The following is a 23,935-nucleotide window of genomic DNA, read 5'->3' on the forward strand; positions in this document are numbered from 1 at the left end:
TGAACAGTCCTTCAGTGCTGGCGTCGCTCACCTCGGGGAACTTGGGATGTGTTTTGTTGATGGCGTGTGAAGAGGCGTTGACGGCGTGGGCCAGCTCTTGCTCGAGGAGTTGGAAGTTTTTGGCAGCCTCACAGATCCTGGTGATGAGATCCTCGGCGGCTCGAGCGCACATCTGGATGAGCGCGGCCTCCTCCTCGGTGGCCAGATCCACAGAATGCTGAGGATACAGGTGAGGCCTCAGCGGAGGCTTGTCGTATTTCAGTTTATCCTCCCAAGACTTCAATGTGTTTTCAAATGCCTTTATTGAAAACAAATACAGAAGTCATTTAAAGGACGGTGAGTTTTAACATCCAATGTTTAAGAAAGGATACACACAATTTACACAAACAGCCCAGTGGTGACAGATCTGGACTGGTTTCCTGATCTTTGACACTACAGGCAAAACCGTTTATTCAGGTACTGGTCAATTTAGAGATTTTGGGCTATTTTGCTTCCATAACATTTCTTATTTCAGACTAGTGGAAAGAAAACATCCGAAATACATTTAAGTGTCTTGTTTATTACGTTCGAGTCGTTGATTTAAATTACAATACATACCTTTAGAGGCTGTTTTCTCAAAATGAGTTTTAAGAGTAGTGCTTACCCAAACCAAATTTGACAGTTTTATCATTTTTACAGTCTTGGGGAAAGTTACTTTTAAAAGTAATGCATTACAATATTGCGCTACTCGCTAAAAAAGTAACTAATTGTGTTACTTAGTTACTTTTTAAAGAAAGTAATTTGTTACGTTACTTTTGCGTCACTTTCTCTCTGCTTGTTTGTTAATAACAGAAAACAAAAACAAACAATAGTTAACATCAAAAGTGAAATGAATAAGCCTCAGGCTGAAGGAAATGCAAATTCACGTCTGTACAGTAAAGGGCGCAGCTCAAACAAACCAGCTGGGCTGCCAAGTTCAATACTCTTCAGCAATATACTGTATACAAAAAATATGAAACACAAATGTGAGGTTTATCTAGTCATTTTTGCTTATTATTACTGATAAAAAGCTGAATTGGATACTTGAAGGTCAGCAGCAAAGATTTTACCTAATTAAGTGAGATTAAATACATAAAGTATATTTGTGTAATTTAACATTTTTAATTATTGCAGGTTTGCCTAATATTTAGAGTTTGCATTTCACTGTTTTTATTCATTTTGAGGAATACTGAATCTGTTTTTGTGCACGTGAGATGAGTAAATGCATGCTCACATTTAGCCTAGAACTACAATAACATTATGTTTTTTTTTAACACATCGCACACAAACACCTCTATTTGAGTTTTTTTGGTGATAATTTACTCAGCCTTATGCTTCTCCGACACCAGAAGCTATAGTATATCTCAAGAAGACTTGGAATATTGCAAACAAGTCTTATTGACAGTATTTATGATAATTCTATTGTGCTTGTTGACAGTATTAAGCACTATCCACTTTCCTTTGAGAGTGGATGGAAAACAAACCATTCTGCCTAACATCTCCTTTTGTCTTTCATTGAACAACAGAGACAAAAATGGTCAAAACAACATGAGAGAGATATACACTAATGTCCAAAGTTTGGGGTCAGTAAGAAAATGACTTTCTTATTCAGCAAGGATGCATTACATTGATCAAAAGTGACAGTAAAGACATTTATAATGTAACAAAATATTTATATTTCAAATAAATGCTGTTCTTTCTATTCATCAAAGAACCCTGAAAAAAAAATGATCACGGTTTCCAGAAAAATATTAAGCAGCACAACTGTGGATGATAAGAAATGTAAAAAATTCAATACAAATATTTCACATAATTATTTAAATTGTAATAATATTTTACAATATTACTGTTTTTACATCCTTGGTGAGCATAATAGACCCCAAACGTCTGAACGTTAAGGGTTAATGATGCCATTTTGAATGAATTATTCCTTTAACTGTTCTTTTCCACTGTTCTATGGTGATATTGTTTCTCCAGAATCACTCACCCGGTCTCTTGTCAGCATCTGGGCCCGGTTCTTGTGCTGAATCTTGATGAGTCCAGGAGGTTGAATCCAGGCCTCTCCGTCCACCTGGACAGGCACTCCTTCATCTCCCAGAATGGTGATCTTCACCGTGCGACACTGAATGGATTGAGGTTACACATCTCAATCACCATTATTCACATACTTTAAAGATCTCTCATTTGTGTGTGAGTTGTGCTTACCTGTGCAATACGGTGATGCTGCAGTTTGATCACCCTCGAGACAGCCATCTGCATACTACCGAACACAGCGACCACTTCCAAAATTTTATCATCAAATGAAGGGGCACAAAATATCTGCATGAAAAGAAAAGAAAAAAATCATGAAAGCTTACCACCACTAGGGGGCTCCCTACAGGCTCACACTATAAAGCCTACTATATCATATTTGATATGCACATTTTTAAGGCTTCTAAAGTCTAAACGATCAACATAATTAAGAAAAAAACTTGCTACATGCCTTCTGTCCTCTGATTGACAGTTCATAGATTTTTGGCAAGTAAAATGCCTTTAGTATAATCGTAAAAATGTTCCCATTTAGGCTGTGATAGAAGTGTCTATTTTTTGTGAAATCTGTACTGATTTTTATAAAGTAAACATAAGAATAACTTATTGTTATTAATATTTCAAGCTGAATATTTACTGGACTGAAGCAAGGTTTACTTGATTTATTCTTTTGAAAAATCATGTTTAAAATGCACGTATCAAATATGATAGAAAAGGTTTTTGAGGAATGCTTATTGTGTACATCTATCAATCCTCATGTTTTGCCCCCCACAATAAAAACTACAGAGCTTTGAACATAAAAAAAAAGAATTTAAGTATTAACTAAAATATAGAGTGACAACTGATATTTTTATGCATTGTATATAAGTAGTCTGGTATTCTGTTATATCTTTTAGCCCAAATAAATATCAGAAACTGCACCAAATTGTGTATTTTTGAAAACTATGAGCTCCATATTCTTCTCACCATATCATACTATATGAACCATAAAAGCCTTATGTGTCAAATATGATACCTAAAGGTTCAACAAACTATTTTTTTCAAACTATAGTCATGCTTTACAGGGTTAATTACTCATTCCTCTATGAAAACACTTAGTGGACTTGAGAATGACATTTTTTGAACTGGGTCCTCGAATGTCCAGTCTAAAATTACAGCACTTCCTAAGCACTCTTCCCTTCTGTAACTAGACGCTGTAGCGCACACACGGTGTCCGGAGGTAACCTCATCCTGAAAGAGGCCATGCGAGCTAAAACAAGCCAGCTGCCAAGAGGACACTTGTTGCGAACAAAGACCCGTGTCACCCCGGGGTTGAAAAGGTTTTGTCCAGAGCCAGCTGCGCGTTAGACAACACCAGTCAACACAGGGCAAACTTATCCTCTTAATTAAACAACTCCAGAGCATTTCCTCTCTACATGGTGTCATATTTCAACTCTTAGTTTACAACTCAGAGTCAGGATGGGGTGCAGTTTGAAGAGAGAAACCCTCATGACCTCTAGCATCATCACTTACGTCATCCTCTTTGGTGCCGCCCCAGAAGTTGGTTCCCCCAGCGTAGCTAGGGATGTTCAGCACAGCGATTCCCTGGAGGCTGGGGAGTGGGATGTACTGGCCGTCACACTGCAGAATCAATCACACAACCATGAGGAGCACTGGATATAAAACTGGGACAAACGCTTCAAATTCTGCTTGAGGAGAGGTTCAGTTCCAGCAGCTGTTGCCTTTTAAATCAGTAGATATTCATGTGTTGATTGTTCAACCTTAGACAACATTTGACCCTTTACACAAATACAGTGTCCCATTACTTTTTAAAAGGACAAATCAAGGCACAAATTCTGTGTTTTTCTAGAACTACTAGAGGAGATCAGTGATTCTCAACCAGGGGTCCGGGGCCCACTAGGGGGCATCAGCAAACTTCCTAAGGAGGCCTCAATATGATTTCAAATCATTTTAAAATAAGAAAAAACAAGCTAAAACAAATACAAAACAATATATTTCTTGGTTTAATTCCCTACCTCAACAACAGCTATTTTTTTTCTTAGAAGAACCATTTACATGGTCTTGAAAAACATGGATACACAGTATGAGGTAGCCTAATATTAAAATGTGATTTCTAGACATGGAAATATACATTATTAAAATCCCCAAGGGAATTTACATTATTCTTTTTATGCCAAGCTCTAAAATCTTTAATTAAGTAGAAATTGTGACGAAAAAATCGTTGTAAAATCCTTATCTTTAAATCATCTGCCCTTCGAATATTATTGCAATGTATGTATATAGATATACACACACATACATAGTCTTCAATAATACTGATGACAGATGATTTAAAGATATAAAATATATACACTATATATATATATATTTATATATATATATATATATATATATATATATATATATATATATATATATATATATATATATATATATATATATATATATAAGAATGGGACAAAGCAAACATTTAAAATATTTAGTGGTCTTTTAGTAATTTTAATCACAAATCACTGGTCAGGGAATAAGCAAGAATTGCACAAGTCAGTGTCAGTGTCAGTGTTGTTCCACACAATATTAACAGCTTCAAAGAGTTCATGAGAAGTTGAAAGTGAAGTTTAAGTTAAAGTGAAGAGTTTAATGTGAGACCAAATATTCCCTATAGGATACAAATCTGGACTCTGACAGGCCAAAACATGAGCCTGATAAACTCATTCACAATCGACTTCTTGGTTGTCTTTGCAATTTGGGCAGGAAATAACATCTGATCATTCCTCTTTAGAAAACTCATTTTCATTTGTTGAAAGCAAGCCATTCTGCAATATTCTCCAGAACTCCAAAGCATTAAATGACTTTCACAGTGAAGTAGCTCACCGATAATACGGTACCTGCAGCTAAAAAGCCTCCGCACACAATGACAGCTCTTCCTCCACACTTCACTGTGGTAGAGATGCATTTATTAATATATTTCTCAGCAGATTTTTTGAAGACACCGCTCTGGAGCATCTCTCATGTTTCATTGTGATTCATCACTCCACACACAACTTCCCATATTCTGCCAAAAACTTCATTCTGTCTTTGATTATTTTCTGAGACAGCAATGGATTTTTAAAAAGTGCATTTGCTTAAATTTTGTGAATTTTCTGACCAATAATTTGTGCTTCAGACAATTAAAAGCTTAGTGTGTAGCCAATTTGGGCTAATTTTTTTGTTACTTTTTCATATTGTATATTAGTTGAAAATGCCTTTCATTCAGCTCACCTCTAGCTGAACTTTCTGCTCCAGGTTTTTATAGGTCCGCTGCAGAAGCTCTTTCGTCCCCAGAACTCCATACCACATCATGTTTTTGGTACGACTTCTGGATTGTCAGAGAAATACCAGTCAGCCACTGAGTCCATGTCAAAGGTGTTTTAGCTAAATGCAGTACACGAAAGAAGACTGTGCTGAAATCTTGAACTACCTGCATTTCTCTGGGTGCTCCTCACGTTTGTTGTTGAACTCCAGTGAGATCTTTGCATCTAAGCCAATCCCAAAGTAGTTGTTCATCACACACTTCTCCAAATAGCCCTCTCTGTAAGAAAAAATACTCATGTAAGATTTGCGAATACCTTTAAGATAACCTTCAACAAGAAAAAGGAAAGTGAAGCTCTTACAATGAGTCCAGGTCTGGATCGATGAAGGGAGTGGCACCAAATGGATCTATGTTGGCAAGCAGCATCTTACTGATAATGGAGCTTCCAGCGATGGAGGCAGCAAGACCAGCCCGCAGACCTGAAGACCAACCAAAAGATGAACGGGAGATTTCAGGACTATCAAACAAGATTGATAGTTATTAAAATTAAAATGAAGTTCTGTCATGATATACTCACCCTCATGATGTTCTAACCCTTTATAACTTTATTTTGTTAGTGAAACACAAAAGAAGATTTTTGACAGAATGTTGATGCTGTTCTTTTCCAGAGAACATGAAAAGTTCCAGAAGCTCCAAAAAAACAAAACAAGACCAGAAAAATGGTCTATGGTCCCTATGACTTACATTGCACTATATTCCAAATGTCTGAGGTGTGTGAGGAACAGACTGAAATGTAGGTTTATTATTTACATTATTTTCAGGAAATAAAAATCTACCTCACAGAAACCTTTCCTTGTAAAAAATAAGTACACTATTAGTACTTTTAGGCCTGGTTTCCAGGCAGGGCTTAGATTAAGCTAGGATTAAACCTTAGTTCAATTAGTCATTTACACTGAACAAAATTATAAACGCAACCCTTTTTTTTTTGCCCCCATTTTTCATGACCTGAACTCAGATCTAAGACTTTTTCTATGTACACAAAAGGCATATTTCTCTCAAATATTGTCCACAAATCTGTCTAAATCTGTGTTAGTGAGGCACACCTGTGCAATAATCATACTGTCTAATCAGCATCTTGATATGCCACACCTGTGAGGTGGCTGGATTATCTTGGCAAAGGAGAACTGCTCACTAACACAGATTTAGACAGATTTGTGAACAATATTTGAGAGAAATATGCCTTTTGTGTACATAGAAAAAGTCTTAGATCTGAGTTCAGGTCATGAAAAATGGGGGCAAAAAAAAAAGGGTTGCGTTTATAATTTTGTTCAGTGTAAGTAGCTTTTATAAACTTGCCTAAGAAAAAAACAAAAACAAAACCATTACTGTTATGCATCTAGAGACAAAACAATGGCATTGAGATATTTTAAAATATGTCAGTGCAAGTAGCTTTCAGTTAAAACAGCTCAAACATGCATTTTAGTCTGGGACTAAGCTTAAGCCTTGTTTGTGAAACCAAGGGAAAGTGTACTTATTATGGAAATATATACTTTAAAATAATATACTTAAGTGCAAACTGAATGTATTGATTTTGCAAACGTTAATTGCAATTAAGTGAAAATGTATTATATTTTACATTTATTTTAAATGCAATTAGTTGAACTTTAGGCTGCTTTTTCACCCACTTAAGTATGACTTAAGTACATCTTTATTTGTAATTTTATATTTACTTCTACTGTCTTTGAAATATGGTTAAAGTGTACAGCCGGAAATACTTACAAGCATTTATGGTGAACTAAAATATACTTTAGTGTAATTTCTACTGTACTGTATGTCATTTACTTAAATATATTTGTAATTGCACATTTATAATGATGTATATATATATAATATATGAACTTTTAATGTAATATCAAATAACACACTACAATTAAAATGATAATCGAGTAATTTACATGAGCTTTAATGTCAACACATCATAAGTGTACTCTGTTAAAGCGAAAAAAAAAGTTTTTTTAAACAATGATTTAAAATGCACTTTATTGTAAACTATATAAAGTGTACTTAAGTGTGTTCATTTGAAGTGTTAAATTTTTTTAAAGATACAATCCATGCAATTAAGCACATTTGGACTGCTTAAATGAATTCTTTCAAAAGCTTAGCAACCACGGGTCACTAATTCACTTTCACTGCATGGAAAAGAGCAGCTCAGATATTGTACCTAACATCTCCCTTTGTGTTTAGTGGAAAATCAAAAGTCATACAGGTTTGGAACTACATGAGGGTGAGTAAATGATGCCAGAAATGTCATTTTGGGGTGAGCTATCCCTTTAAAACATGGTCTCATGGTCTCAGTTTTCTGGTCAGTTGTCACATGGGGTAATGTCATGTGGTCGTACCGGGACAGATGATGCGTGTGTTGAGAACAGGCAGGTTCTCCTTGCTTGTGGTGAAGGGAGTGATGGAAAAGGAGCCGCAGGACTGCGTGCTGCGACTGATACGCCTCTCTGGAGGCGAACACGGTGACTTAGCCACTGCAGAAGCACAAACACAGTACAAAAACATGAAGTCATGTGTACAACAGACTCATTCATCACAGCAATATCTGCCCAAGTGTCCATTACGCAGCAAAATCTAATGCTGTTTTGTAAACGCTCAACTTTTTCCATCATGTAAGAATAACCCGCGCATCTGGTCACTGGCGCTCAACGAGAAGTGAAAAAGCCACCGTAAAACAGATCCAGCAGATTCAGCAGAACGAAACCCACATAAACAAACCAAAACACATCAAGGCCACTTAACAGCTAAGAGACGCAGGAGAAACGGAGGCCCTGAGGGACTGGACCAACTTTCATGCCTCACTGGAAACATGAGCGGACTGCAGGCCTCTGTGTAAACAGGAAGAGCCACTGTCCAGCAAACAAAGATGTGTTCTCTATGGAGAGAAATATAGCGCAGGGATCCTCTGGGAAACCTACAGATATATTTACAGCTATAAACTCTTACAGTCTGTAAGCTGTAAGGAAATCCCGAACCTTCTGAAGGAAAAAGATTGTGTTATTGGAAAATTGCACAAAACAAAAGCTTGTATTCCCATTTAGAGCACTCTGGCTTTAAAAAACAACTGCAACTAAGAGTAATGTGTTTTAACGTGTCTAAAAGACGTTTTAGGGTGTATTTATGAACAATAAACCCAGATAAAAGAATAATAATCTATTTTTAACAACTAAGATGAATGTGTTTTTGTAGAGTAATTATTTGTTTTTTAAACAACTAAGAGTAATGTGTTTTAATGTGTCTAAAAGGCTTTTATTGGGGTTTATTTATAAAAAAATAATAAAACCTAATATAATAATAATAAATATATTTTTAACAACTAAGATGAATGTTTTTAAGAAAGATTATTTGTTTTTTTAAACAGCTAAGAGTTATGTTTTAATGTGTCTAAAAGCCTTTTTTGGGGGGGGGGGGGGGGGGGGGTTATTCATAAAAAATAAAACAATATAATAATAATAAATATTTTTAACAACTAAGATGAATGTTTTTAAGAGTCATTTTTATTTAATTTTTTATAAACAACTAAGAATAATGTGTTTTAATGTGTCTAAATGCCTTTTTTAGGGTTTATTTATACAAAATAAAACATAATATAATAATAATAAATATATTTTTAACAACTAAGATGAATGTTTTTAAGAGTAATTTTTTTATAAACAACTAAGAATGTGTTTTAATGTGTCTAAATGCCTTTTTTAGGGTTTATTTATAGAAAATAAAACAGACTATAATATTAATAATAATAATAATATTTTTAACAACAAAGAGTAATGTGTTTTAATGTGTCTATAAGCCTTTTTGTGTTTTTTTTTATAAACACCCTAATAATAATAATAATAATAATATAATAATATTTTTTTTAACAACAAAGAGTAATGTGTCTAAAAGCCTTTTTGGGGGTTTATTTATAAAAATAAACCCTAATAAAATACAATGTTTTAGAAATAAAAGTAGTGTGTTTTTAATATGTCTACCAGCCATTTACAAGCCTATGTCTATAAAAACATTTATGCTGCAGTTTTTTTTTAGTTTTTTTAACAGCTACATTAAATTGAAATTTACAAAAATTTGTCACTAGAGGGCAGCACTAACCCTTTCAGACACAAACACATTCAAATACTTCAGATCAGAAACAAGGACTGATTCTCAATTCACACACTATCCATCCAAAATAGAGAGCAAGATCAGGATAGCTGGGTAATATGCTGAAAAGACAGTTATGCTCAGAATGGAATATTAACATACTGAATATTGTGCCATATGTACTGTATACTGACTACTATGTTTTTATGTTAGTAGGTATTATTCAAACAACATATTTCAAACAGCAAATCTCATCATGTTGCACACGAGTGTATGTAATTTTGTGCAAAAATGCCCTGAGTACCCCCCCCCCCCCCCCCCCCCCCCCCCCCTAATTCTAACCACAGACTTTTAACAGTCTGATCAAATGAGTCTAAAAAGAGATGTTTAAAACCATGACTAATATTACTTCCCTTTATTTTCCCACACTGGTAATGGAAAGTCAAGTCATGAGAATAGCATTGTGGTGAAGTAGTACCTAGTGCAGAGTTACTCCGTTACTGTATAATTGGCATTTTGGCAACTATAATAAATCATCTCGGCATTCCAAGCATAAAGAAAAAGTGGATACTGTGTTATTCTTTGGAAAGAATAGCCTTTTCACGCACGCTTTTCAACGGCTCCATCACATTCACATGCAACCCAATGGAGAATTTAGCTTTTAAGGCCGGTAAGCAAGAACACTTTGTGTCTTACAAGAAACGGATAACAGCGACAGCATGTCTAAGATTTAAAAGTGTGAACTCACAGGGCAGAGATTCCAGTTCTTTAGTGTCCTCGTCCTTCTCGTTGTCTTTGTTTTCGTCCTCGCTGTCCTTCCTGAAGTCATTGGGAGACTGCAGCTCCTGCTCCTCAGTGTGAGCGTTCTGCTCATCCACCACTACAGCACAAAGAAACACAACCATCTTACTCGTGCACTTCTTTACGTGGACACATACAATAAGGTAGGGCTGGGTAATATTACATACATATTCATGATTTTGCAGGAGGTATAACATTAAGCAACATTGTGAACATCACTAGACTGTTTTCACAATCCCTTCTTGTCTTGTGAACTGTTCCAGCACACTGACTTTAAAACAGAAATGCAACTAGAATTGCTAAATTCAGTGTATTTCCATGAATCACGTAACTGCAACTGTCTTTTGCAATGTATCAATTCATAACTCTGATTTGTGTGATTCATCACTAGGAAATAATCTTGGATGTTCCCATGTGATATTCCTTAATCTTTTAGTAAAAATAATTACTGAAGTAAATGTGGATTTGTATCGCTCAGTATTGTTATATTTAATTAAAATACATGAAAATGGGCCAATATATAAAATATATATATAAAAGAAATACATAATGGTAACACTAGAATAAGGTTTCATTAGTTAACTACATGTTGTTAACATGAACTAATAATAAAATGCACTTTTACTCGAATATATTTGTACTTTTACTGTACTTTTTACAGCATTGATTAATCTTTGTAAATGTTAATTTCAACATTTACTAATACATTATTAAAATCAAAGGTTGTATTTGTTAACATTAGTTAACGCACGTTACATTAACAAAGATTAACAAATACAGTAACAAATGTATTCCTCATGGTTAGTTCATGTTTGAATATTCATGAAAATGTTTTTGTTTTTCAAAAATGTGTATTTGTAAAAAAAAAAAAAAAAATATATATATATATATATATATATATATGTATATGTATATGTATATGTATGTGTATATATAAATAAATATATATATACACATATATATATCAGTTCAGTTCAGTTCAGTTCAATTCAACTTTATTGTCAGACTCAGGGTCCATTAGAAAACCATACAACATTACAGACACCCAACCCCTCCCTAAAAAATAAAAAAAAATAAAAAAAATTACCAATTATAAAAGACAGTTATACCAGTGCTTCCACAGAGGTGACTGGTATCGCACAACACTTTTACTAGGATTTGCCAGTAGCTTAATAATGCCATTCTGAGAGCCATCCAGTTGACCAATAAATTTGTACATCAGATTTCTCAATAAATATAAATATATATATATATATATATATATATGTATATATACATTTCCCAGCCCTAGAGACTGAGTATAACAGAGTATTGCTAAAAACTATAGATTTATTGACAGGCATGTTGATCCCCCATTTAAATGAACAGAAATCCCTGAAGATCAGGAAGAACACTCAGGTCCCATTCTAAAAACTTTAAATGTAAATGTGGCTAATTCCTTTGAAAATAATCAATTCATGTCATGTGATTACTCGTTTAAGGAGACGCCTGTATTCAGAGCAGCGTTCCGTAAGCAACAGATCAAGTGTTGCTTTTCTATTCAAAAGACAAGCTGGACAATCATACTTCTCTCCGCCTGCTCGATGATCTGTCTGAGTGCTTTCTTCAGGCTGTTGGCTCTCAGCACAAGCTGCTCGCGGGGTCTGAAGAGCTTATGGGCAGAGCCCTTCTCGGTCTCGTTCTCCTTCAGCTCCGTTATAGACTCTTCACTCAGATCTTCCTCTTCATCCAGCTCTTCCTCCTCCACCTCCTCCTCCACGATGGGTGGTGTGGTGAGGACTGAGGGCGTCATGGCCTGGGCCTCCAAATTCAGCGTCTGCAGGAGCGAGTCCAGCTTCTCGTTCAGAATCGTACACTGCTGATAGAGAACAAAGGGATGAATAGGTTTGTACTGCATTTTCATCGTATTTCTGTTGAGTAATGACTTAGAAAAGTGTCAGAGGGCACTCACTTTGAGGGCCAGAGCATCAGCTTCCACAGTGCTGTCACTGCTTCTCTCATAACACTTCCCAACTTTGGCCACAAATTCCTTCACCGTCTCACACAATACCCTGGAGGAGAAGAGAGAAGATGAGAGGAGCTCTGCCTTTATAGTAGCTTCTGTTTGTTCTGTTAGTGGTGGAATAGGAACTGTATGGTGTGAGACTGACGACTCACTTTGATGAAGATATGACCACTGAGTGCTGATCTGAGTTCAGGATCTTTGTGAGATGAGCAGCCACTGAATCCTCATAAGCAGATATCTGTAACTAAAGCCACCTATGCTCATCACACATCATATTCATATTCATTAATTGTAATAGCTGGGCGAGAGAGAAAAAAGTAACATTTCTGGAGAAATTGGCTTTTTTTTTTACATGATTATTATATGAACATACTCATTATATGAACAACCATTCAATAATCAGCAAGCCCAGAGAGAATCTACAGAATATTTTCTCATTTTCTCAAAATCAGAATTTTTTTTGCAGCAATGTATGAAGCACCACTCACACAGACGTTACTTTCAAATCAAACAGCTTTCTACTGGTCAACGCTTATACTTAAGGTATACTTAAGTATATTTGAGTGTGCTAAAATGGAACTATTGCAAGTATACTTTAGGTTCACTTTAAATATCTTGCATTTTATACAGAGATCATACTATCCTTACTAATAGTGATATTAAAACACATTTTAGGCTTAATATTAAGAAATGTGCATTGTGCAATAAAGAAGTATTCCAAATAAAGTTGAATTATAATATTTATATCAGTAACTCTCAAGCGATATGTCAGTAAATTTGTTAATAGATTTGTAGTATACTAAATACAGTATGAAATATGTGTATTTAAATCCATTTTGGTAAAGGTTTTCTTCATCAGGGCAGCGTGGGGAAATCTTTTGCCCTCGTGAAATTCCTGATCACTTGGACTCCAATGGAAATGACTGGATTTTAACATCTGTAAATCTGACCGAATGAAATTATGCTGTTATTTTACACATAGTAAAATTTGTTGCTGGCAGCTAAAAACGCATAATCAAATTAGTCAAAATATTTCATAAATGAGCATTCAAGGGATGCAGAATAATAAATTCTGCTGAGATTATTAAGTCTGAGAAACTTGAGAAACATATTAAGTCTCACAAATCTACAAATATTAGTAACAGTCTCTTAATTTTGATTAATAATAACGGCTTGAGGTTCAGTAAGTGATTTAGGTGTTAATTCGCTCCATCCAATTCAGTCGTTAAACCAATTCAAACAAATAACTTTAAAGTTTGAGACTGATTTGTGAGTCTTTTTAAAAAATAGAACCAGGTTATTAGAGCCATTTGTTTTTGCGAAGCAGACTACAATGGATGAGCTGAATGTTTTCTTTTGTGTACAGTGATTGAAACACAACTGAAAGATGTGCTATGTATTGTCTTTGTTATATTTTTGCGGCACCTAGTCTTAGATAAAGTGTAGCATGTGACACTGTGACATGTCAATAACCCATTTAATGGTGTTGAAGTAGATGTATGCATTGCAGTTAATGTGTTGCTAGTACCTGGCCATCCTCTGCCTCCTCAGGTGTGACGGGGCAGCTGTGTTTGGGAGGTATTTTGATCTCATACGTCATTATACTCCACCTGTGAACAGCAGCTGTAGATGTAGCCAACGACACAAATATTATACATGTGACATAGTTCTGGACACATGCTAGGGTGCGCTCTGTACCTGTCCAGCATCTTCGTGCTGGCTCTCTCCAGCTTCTCCAGTATCTGAGGGAGTTGCGTGTCATCATCGCACGACGGCCCCCAACCAAGCACCCGTGCCAGGTCATTCCCGGTGCCCAACGGCAGAACGCCCAGCTGGCACTGCCAACGTGAGACGGTTCATTAAGAAATCCTCATAAACATCTGCTCAACACTCGTGTGCCAAGTCCTAACCTTACAGGGACAGCTTTACATGGTGTAGTAGAGTACTTTTCAATCACCTGTTTGTGAAGATTTAGTTTATCGATTTCAGACAGAACCCAACCAACGCTTCCATCTCCTCCACACACGAGGATTCGGAAATTATCGAACTTTTGGAACAAGCGAAGGCTTTAAAAGAGAAAAGAGTGTTAAAATAGAGGTTCAAGTGAGAGAAGGTTTGGGTAGTTGACCTGAAATACATACATATTGGGATCTTGACATCCTAAATTCAACCTAAAACTATTTTAAACAGTGTTTTTATAATTCTTTTATAATCATGCCTGCGGTTATTTAAGACTACATGGAATATCTGTTCTTTTAAAAAATTAATTTGTCCCACTGTAGGATCATTAAAATGAGCCAAAAGGTTAATAAAATGGCTAAAAATATAACACAAATGGTTATGGGACCTGACAAAATACACTTTACATTTCATATCATTTTAATATGAAATCTGGATGTTGATTGTAAAAAAGTGCATGGACTCATCATACGTCAACTATCCAAACACCAGCAAAACAAGCGAAAGCATTGATTTGCTTCTAAGACAATGATCAATAGTTCAATCTCCGTGACCTTTGGCATCCAAGTCTTACCCTAAATGAGGTCCACCGTTGACCAGGTCAAAGACCTGAGCGGGATTGAGCAGCTGTTTGAAGCGACGCAGGAATTTTACCCCTTGGTTGTCTCCGCTTTTTGAGTTGACAAACACGAGGAGTGGACTAGCACATGATGGGGGACAGGTGGCCTTCCAGAAACCTGTCACAGGAAAAGAACGAAAAAGATTATAAACTTCTTAGCTGTAATAGCTTTTTCAAAATGTACATACCCTGTTTTGGCCAAATGCTAAAGCAGCATTATTTGTAAAGAAGGTAATGCACTGCAACAAACCAAGATGGTAGATGAAGCGGGCAAAAAGTTGATTATAAATAAACATAAATAATTTGTTATTGGAAAAAAGTATAAAAAAAAAAATTGTTTAGTCTAATTAGACTATTTTACTCAATGTTTATGTATAATGTGTGTTGTAGCACTTAAAGGTGCAGTAAGCAATTTCTGAAAAACGCTGTTGAAAATTAAAATATTACCAAAGAGGTCAGAGGAATATAATTGAAAAAGGACGGTTACAATGAGGCAACAGGTAGGACCCGTTTTAATATTGGAATAGCTTACAGCTGGAATAGCGCTGGAGAGAAGTTGGAGTGGGAAGGCCTGAAAATGGATGCAGAGGTTGTGTTGTTTCTGCTCGATACGTGAGTAACATTGGTTTTGCTGGTTCACAGATCCAAGATATGCTGTTGTAATATTAGCTATAATAATGGGACAGTCTAATGCGGCAGCTGTTAGTCATTGCCTGTGTTGCATAGCATGTTTGTGCATTTTGGGAGAGGAGCAATGAAGGAAGGGGTGTGTTTGTTTGTGTGTCGATTTCAAATATCAACTGTGTTTCTCAGAAATCGCTTACTGCACCTTTAAGGGCCTCACATTGTTATCTTAGCAAAAGAAACGGCAACCGAAAATATCGGATTTGGTTTTTGGCTAAATGAAGACTTTATTTTGGTTTCTGTGTTTTTGAAAAAAAAAGAAAAGTTTTTGTGCATCATTATTTATTTCACCTAATGTAAAATAACAACAAATGCTTAGTACTATTGCATTATTAGCTTAGCAACATGCTAACACCCAACACTGAAATAATCGTGAGTATTGTTTTTGCGTGTTTAGCTTATACAGTATAAGTTTGTGTGTTCCCTGGCAATCTTTAATAGTGCCATGCCAACAAATTAAACTACAGGAACTAAATGCCAGAACTTGCATGCTAAAAAAAGATAACGCCGAGATTTATGTTGACTCAATGTTGCTTAGGAACAGTTTTCTTCATGCCTGGACAAGCATGAATCACAGAGAAAGAAGTGGAAATAATTTTGTGCTGCAGCACAAGGAAAAGCAAACCATCAGCCTAGTCCGTTTTCGCTGGAAAAGATGTGTACTAAAGCGTGCAAATAATCCAGCACTTTGATTTCTTTGTCTTCATTAGAGCCGGACATGAGGAGCTGTCACCAAACGTGCTGGCAGTCGGTGTGATCACGTATGCAGCATGTGCAGTAAACAGTCTCTGAACATGCCAGTAGCTGTGAGCAATAACCCGCTGTGTTTATGAGCTTCGCCATATGCATCTTTTAGATTTTCACATTCCTGTCTCTCCATTGCGACCGTCTGAGGAATTGTTTGCATGTGCACATGCAAGGACAGTGCATTCACCTCTGTGTACCTGTATGCATCAGTGTGTATTGCATTCTGTCTGCGTACACGGATCTAAGCATGCATGAGTGTTAGTAACGCTGACAGTTGCCCTCGAGCATGGGTTTGCGCGTTCTCCGTGTGCCTGCGAGCGGACATTGGCGCGTGGGTGGACGTCTGTCAGTAGACCCCTCTGAGTCTAACAGAAGCCTTGCCTCTCTTTTCCCTCGCTCTCTCTCTCCTGGAGGCAGGCTGAGGCAAATTGAGTCACGAAGCTCAAGCACGTGCCAAAGGCAGCCCTGAGCGAATTAAGATGCAGCTCTCCTCGCCACCTAGCACTGAGGCGGGGGATTCCTTACACGTGACGGACTCTCCTACTTTCCCTTCACATCCTTATGCTTTCTGTATCCCTGTCTACTTCTGTAGCATTTTAACAGTCTTCAATCTGTCTATCCTGCCACCATTCTCTTCTTCTATTTTAAACAGCCAATTAACAGGAGCCACAAAGCGATCAGATGAAACTTCACAGCCATTGATTTTCATTACATTTCTGTCTGGCCCCCACTAATCTCTATATCCGATATGTGCTCCGCCAATTAAAGACAGAGGAGCTTTGAGGTTCTGATCAATAGTGAATGTCCTCAGTTCTCACAAGATTTGACTTCACACATGGCAAAACGGAAAACCACCATTGCAGAATCAATGGCTGTGTCTGAAACCAAGCTGTCCAGCCTGTTCACACCAAGAACGATAACTTTAGTGATAACTAGAGTTGTTAGAATTAAAAGTATTGGTACTTGATGGGTGCATTTACATGCAAGTTACAACAAGTTTACGCCTAATAAGCCGACAATGCATGTGGTCATGTAAATGCATAACCCATTTTCCTTTATCGGAGTTAAGGTCATAAATGGCTTAAGCATAAATTAATAGACAGCTCGATTTTTGCCCATTACCCCAATTTTGTTCAGCATTTAAAAACATTAACCTGCTTTTTGCCGACTTATTGCAGTGCGCATGTATGACATTTCCCCCCAGTTTCTCAGATAAGGCTTAAGCCTAGTCCCAGACTAAAATGCATGTTTGAGCTGTTTTAACTGAAAGTAACTTCCTCTGACATGCACTATATTGCCAAAAGTATTGGGACACCCCTCCAAATCATTGAATTCAGGTGTTCCAATAGCTTCCATGGCCACAGTTGTATAAAATCAAGCACCTAGGCATGCAGACTGCTTCTACAAACATTTGTGATAGAATGGGTCGCTCTCAGGAGCTCAGTGAATTCAAGCATGGTACCGTGATAGGTTGCCACCTGTGCATTAAGTCCATTCGTGAAATGTCCTCACTACTAAATATTCCACGGTCAACTGTTGATAAGTGGTATTATAATAAAGTGGAAGCAATTGGGAACAACAGCAACTCAGCCACGAAGTGGTAGGCCACGTTAAATGATAGAGCGGGGTCAGCGCATGCTGAGGCGCACAGTGCGCAGAAGTCGCCAACTTTCTGCAGAGTCAAGAGCTACAGACCTCCTTCGTGTGGCTTTCAGATTAGCTCAAAAACAGTGCGTAGAGCTTCATGGAATGGGTTTCCATGGCCAAGCAGCTGTATCCAAGCCTTACATCACCAAGTGCAATGCAAAGCATTGGATGCAGTGGTGTAAAGCACGCCACCACTGGACTCTAGAGCAGTGGAGACGTGTTCTCTGGAGTGACGAATTGCGCTTCTCTGTCTGGCAATCCGATGGACGAGTCTGGATTTGGTGGTTGCCAGGAGAACTGTACTTGCCTGACTGCACTGTGCCAAGTGTAAAGTTTGGTGGAGGGGGGATTATGGTGTGGGGTTGTTTTTCAGGGTTTGGGCTTGGCCACTTAGTTCCAGTGAAAGGAACTCTTAATGCTTCAGCATACCAAGACAATTTGGACAATTCCATGCTCCCAACTTTGTGGGGTGGGGATGGGGATGGCCCCTTCCTGTTCCAACATGACTGTGCACCATTGCACAAAGCAAGGACCATAAAGATATGGACGAGCGAGTTTGGTTTGGAGGAACTTGACTGGCCTGCACAGAGTCCTGACCTCAACCCAATAGAACACCTTTGGGATGACTTAGAGCTGAGACTGCGAGCCAGGCCCTCTTGTCCAACATCAGTGCCTGATCTCACAAATGCGCTTCTAGAAGAATAGTCAAAAATTCCCATAAACACTCCTAAACCTAGTAAAAAGCCTTCCCAGAAGAGTTGAAGCTGTTATAGCTGCAAAGGGTGGACCAACTCCATATTAAACCCTACGGATTAAGAATGGGATGTAATTAAAGTTCATGAGCATGTAAAGGCAGACGTCCCAAAACTTTTGACAATATAGTGTATCTTAAAAGATGTCCATGTCATTGTTTTGTCTCAAGATCACCCCCAGTAATGTGATTTTCTAAGACACATTTATAAAATATACTTAAATGTCCTAATTGAACTAAAGCCTAATCCTGGCTTAATCTAAGCCCTGTTTGTGAAACCACAAGCATTGGAGTGAGCATTTCGTGGTAGGGGAGGAGGAAATGTATTGCAAAACTCAGACTTTTTCTTGACCCAAAAATTATAAAATCAATGAATCAATGGCTGTGCTTGAAAACTATAGCAATAACTAGTGTCAAAAGTACTAGTACTTTGGTACCAAGTCAGTTCTAAAAAAAAAATTTCATTAATCAAGAGTTTCTGAAATACAGGTACAGAGCGGGTCAACTGGCAAAGAGTCACATTTGAAAATACCTTGGATTTGAAGCAGATGAATGTCACATGCCTGTCCTGTCTTGTGCTGCACATGGGTGTTTTGTTATGTTGGGCCATGTGCTCGTGTAATTGTCTAGCCCCTCCCATCTTGTTACCTGATTATTTAATTATTTGCCCCACCTGCTTTCCCCGTTATCCTCTTTTGTTTGTTTCCCTATTTAGTCTCCCTGTGTTTGCAGTTCCTGTGCCGTGGCCACCCGAGGGGTCTTCACCGCCGTGGCCGCCCGAGGGAAAGTCTCCACCCTGGCCGCCAGATGAACTGTCGTCTCCGCCCTGGTTGCCAGATGGACTGTCTGCTTCACCCTGGCTGCCGGCTAAGCTGTTCCCCTCCATGGACCTGGCCCCCCATCCCGCCCCCTGATCCTCCACCATTTCACCTCCCGCCTGGACTCTTGTTTTGTTTGTCTTGGAGCGTCTGGTAGCCGCTCCGTAGAGGGGGGGTTATGTCACAGTGTCTGGTTTGTGTTCCCTGGGTGTCCACTAGAGGTCCTCTTCCCGCACGGTGTCCTACACTCTGTTACTACATTTCCCATGATCCTGTCTGTCACTGAGTGTTCATTGTGTTCAGCTGTTTCTCGTCACCTCGTTTAGCACTTGTGTATATATACTCTGTCAGTTTCAGTGTTTGTCACGGAGTCCTTGTTTAATGTCCTCACACTTCTGTTCCTGTTTGCTGCCTGTTCTTGTTTTATGTTCTTGTTTTATGTTCTTGGATTGACTTATTGGATTTTGACCATTTGCCTGAACTGATTGTGAGTACGGATTACCCCAATAAATTAACTGCACTTGGTTCTCTCTCTTTTGTGTGTGATTCGTGACAATGAAGGGAACATCACTGATAACCAAAAAATAAATAAAAAAATGATGGGTTTTTACTAATTTTGGTACCATGACAATACTAGCCATACCTATATTATCCTCCACACCATTTTACAATAACATTCTGTTTATTTTAAGTGCTTTCGTCATCTGCTACTCTAAATGCTTGAGCTGTTTATAGTCGAAGTGGATTCTGATTAGCTGTCAATGTTTTATTGTTCACCAACAGGAAAAAAATGCAGCCACTGTATTATAAAAATAGAAATGTAGTTTTATTTTGGTAGAGGAGCTCTTTTGTTGATGGCACAATATTGCATGCAAAGAACACTATGACTCCTTTAAAAATTAACCAGAAGACAGCATCTCAGTTGACAGGATATTGCACAAAAACTGAATTTACATGTTTCTACCATACAACCTGAGAAAGCAGAATATTTCAGCTTTTGGACAGTCATTTAGCTTTTTTTAAACCTTCAAGATATTGAGCATGAAGTGGCTCTAAATAGCATTCATATAGGTGTCAATAAAAGGCAATGTTCAATTTCCTGGAAATCAGTGGCATATGCTCCGAGACAGGCTGACTGAGCAAACAGGCAAGGTATGAATCCTCAGCAGCAGGATAATAATGCAGAAAGAGATAGAGAGAGAGCCGGTATGGGAGAAAGCTTTTGTTTGCTCTCATCTTGAATTTTCCAAGCACATGGTCCACCAGAGGTGGTTATGTTTACATGCGTCGGGAATAGATGCTCTGAGGGAAAGTGACTTTCCACACCGCCCTGACACATGCCGGGGAGATGGAAAGAAAAATAAAGGAACAAAGTGTCTCTCAGGAAAGGGGAAAAAAACATCCTATCTGTATGATCAAATCAGAAGATGTCAGAGGTGTAATGAAAAAGATATTGCTCTTCATGCAGCCAGGGAATTAGCAAAGCTAATGAGCTATATCTATAGCAGCCCTCCACCTGAGCTCCTCCCACCACTTCACTCACACACACACACACACACACACACACACACACACATTTTCATGTTTTATGGGGACATTCCATATACATAATGATTTTTCATGCTGTACAAACTGTATATTCTATCCCCTACCCCTAAACCTACCCATCACAGAAAACTTGCTTTTACATTTTCAAAAAACATCACTATGATTTATAAGCTATTTTCCCCTCATGTGGACCAAAAAATGTCCCCACAAGGCCAAGGATTTTGGATATTACCATCTTAGTAGGGGCATTTTGTCCCCATAACATAGGGTATACCAGGACCACACACATACACACCCTGATTCATAATCATACACTATATCCAGAGTGTGATCATTCATAAGAACGCAGGCAACCATCCATTTTTAGTGACATTGACCTTTTGAAACAAAAGGTTTTCATGTACTAAGAAAATATTGAACACTTCATAACTCAAAACTTCCACCCTAGTCCAAAAAATAATTTACTGAAAAAATAGATACACTCTCTTAAATAAAAATTAAAAATGAAAAACATAAGTGGACAGAACAACCTGTTTAAAAATAATAATATATATATATATATATATATTATTTTTATTTTTTTTACAGATTATTTTACTAAGATTATAACCTCCAAAAAGTAAAGCAAAATAATAATAATAATAATAATAATAATAATCATAATAAATGTCAAAAAAATTAATAAACAATGAGACCATTTTAATCGTTATCAATCAAATAAAATATATCTACAGCATAAATAATATTATTTAAATTAATATATTAAATTATTATTTATCAATATTTATGTGTATACACTCTTGAACTGGCTCTTGTGAAGAGTAAAGTCTTACCATCTGAGTCAATGCTGTTGAGGGCGGTAGGGGGGATGATGGACACTTTGCACTGGCCGAGGGGACATTTGCGGGGGTAGAGATCCATGCATGCCGTGTGCACCTGTCCAAGCACAGACAGCTTTTAGAGTTCAAAAGCTCTCTATAGTAAGTTATAAGGCATTCTGGGATATGTAGTTCTTACCATGGCTTTGCACCACAAACAACGCCAGTCCTGCAAGCGCAGCACGCTGCCACACGTTTTGTCGCAAACGGCACACTTGGCACTGACAGGCAGGTTGCCTTCCAGCCATTGATGTGGCATCGCAATCTATAGGAAATTATTATTTTTTTAAATGTACACCACCAGACTTATATACCTGACTTTTTTCTGTTCACTTAAAGGGATACTCCACTTTTTGGGGAAATAGGCTCATTTTACAACTCCCGCCATATCAGCCTAGAAAATCGCAACTTTTCATTTTCCGTCGGTCTTAGTACACGGTGTAACTACAGAAGAGTCAAGTTTTAAATAGGAAAAATATCTAAACTCTTTGGTCATTTTTTGGAGAGAGATGCTAATGGTCATGTCCGATTCAATGATCTATGCTAAGCTATGCTAAAAGTGATACCGCCAGACCCGGAGATCGGCTGAATGGATTCGAAAACGGAAAAACTCAACCGTTTAACTCTGGGGGAGTTGTAAAATGAGCCTATTTCAAAAAAAAGTGGAGTATCCCTTTAAAGGTTATTCATTAGCTCACTGAACCACGACTCACCCCATCCTCATCCTCAATGATGTCCTTCCCGATAGAGGCCAACGTTGTCCATTTGCAGTTGTTGGTGGCCCTGACTGCGCATCTTTTGTGGGCCTTGAATTTACACACTGCAAGAGAGAAATACTAGTTATAAGTCTGGCCAGCAGTAACCTTGAGATGCTTATATGACAATCAAGGTTTTATCATTTCAGCAGAAAGAAATATGAGGTGATAAAAGATGCCAGAAAAAGGCTTCCTTAATCAAGCTAAAATGAATCAGCACAATATACAGTGCTCAACTGAGGAGAACATTGAAGAAGTATTTGAAAAAACAAATGCTAAAAAATAATATCTTTATGACAATCAAGTATTTTAACAATGGAGGCGATGCCGAAGTGGGCAAGTAATGTAATCTGTATATGGCCGAACACCATGTAACACCGGTAACATTGACTACCGCAGCAAGCCTAATTCATAGCCTACTGAACACTATGTATGCATGATCCTCTAAACTGAACCTGATCCTCTAAACCTGTGGGTATCTTACGTTAAATACACTTAATAAGCCAGTTACATTATTTGTGCAGCATTGGCAATAACATCTTTTTCATTAACATTTTCAGGTCTATAACATAAAGCAATCTAGAAATCTCTATTAGCATTGTTTACTGTGGGAATCTTTCTAAAGTAGGCAAACACAATAGACCGTTTGTCTTATTTTGTTGTCTGTCATGTCAGAAAGCACTTTGAATTGTGCATCGATTTCTTCTATATTCTGGAAACCTTCGCCTAACCACGCTGGCGCTGTACTGTCCTCACCAGCGGTGTGGGTGAGGTCCAATAAGCTAATGGATTCCAGTTCTTTGTTGATTTCCTCTATTAAATTGCATTGCAGATCTAATCAAGTTAGCAATGTTCATCTGGTCGTTTCCAGAAGGAGAATTAAGTGGCTGATTGATTGGCTGGCTGGCTTCCTACTCCATAATGTAACGCTCTGGCACATTATCGTGGCCACCTCCATTCCTACGAACTTAAAATGTACACTCAGCTCTTTCCTGACACAGATGCTGCAATCCATGCAGATGTCTCTACAAGTTGCAGAAATACAAAACGTCCTGCACATTAAGGATCCGGATTGTTCTGTACAAGCAGGGCTGACTGGCGCCCAGAATCCAAGATTCAGACCCTGAAAAAGCCTCAAATCCAGTTAAATCAGCCCATCTCAGTGTCTGAGTGCATTACGCCTCCATATGCTGCCGGGACTTCTAATATCCTGTTGGATTTACACAGATTTGTGATGACACGGCT

At 37.7% G+C, this 23,935-nt stretch overlaps 1 protein-coding gene across 12 annotated transcripts in view; it reads right to left on the reverse strand.

The window, feature by feature from the left end:
• The window catches only part of dgkh (diacylglycerol kinase, eta), a 91,946-nt gene that overhangs the window by 12,217 nt on the left and 55,794 nt on the right, over nucleotides 1-23,935 (reverse strand). For 7 of the 12 annotated variants that reach the window (XM_084422049.1, XM_084422055.1, XM_084422051.1 and 4 more), the window contains 19 exons: nucleotides 22,649-22,755; nucleotides 22,075-22,200; nucleotides 21,891-21,993; nucleotides 14,818-14,980; nucleotides 14,242-14,350; nucleotides 13,983-14,122; nucleotides 13,813-13,894; nucleotides 12,437-12,528; nucleotides 12,231-12,330; nucleotides 11,846-12,137; nucleotides 10,227-10,358; nucleotides 7,738-7,872; nucleotides 5,700-5,817; nucleotides 5,507-5,617; nucleotides 5,308-5,404; nucleotides 3,559-3,666; nucleotides 2,224-2,337; nucleotides 2,006-2,140; nucleotides 32-298 (listed from right to left, as the gene is read on the reverse strand). In XM_084422049.1, coding sequence (XP_084278175.1) covers nucleotides 32-298; nucleotides 2,006-2,140; nucleotides 2,224-2,337; nucleotides 3,559-3,666; nucleotides 5,308-5,404; nucleotides 5,507-5,617; nucleotides 5,700-5,817; nucleotides 7,738-7,872; nucleotides 10,227-10,358; nucleotides 11,846-12,137; nucleotides 12,231-12,330; nucleotides 12,437-12,528; nucleotides 13,813-13,894; nucleotides 13,983-14,122; nucleotides 14,242-14,350; nucleotides 14,818-14,980; nucleotides 21,891-21,993; nucleotides 22,075-22,200; nucleotides 22,649-22,755 — 2,531 coding nt within the window. The remainder of the gene's footprint in view (nucleotides 1-31; nucleotides 299-2,005; nucleotides 2,141-2,223; nucleotides 2,338-3,558; nucleotides 3,667-5,307; nucleotides 5,405-5,506; nucleotides 5,618-5,699; nucleotides 5,818-7,737; nucleotides 7,873-10,226; nucleotides 10,359-11,845; nucleotides 12,138-12,230; nucleotides 12,331-12,436; nucleotides 12,529-13,812; nucleotides 13,895-13,982; nucleotides 14,123-14,241; nucleotides 14,351-14,817; nucleotides 14,981-21,890; nucleotides 21,994-22,074; nucleotides 22,201-22,648; nucleotides 22,756-23,935) is intronic. The other 5 variants (XM_084422050.1, XM_084422052.1, XM_084422054.1 and 2 more) reach the window with 1 other exon arrangement.

This window comes from Rutilus rutilus (assembly GCF_951802725.1).
Source record: "Rutilus rutilus genome assembly, chromosome: 10".
NCBI classification, from domain to species: domain Eukaryota; kingdom Metazoa; phylum Chordata; class Actinopteri; order Cypriniformes; family Leuciscidae; genus Rutilus; species Rutilus rutilus.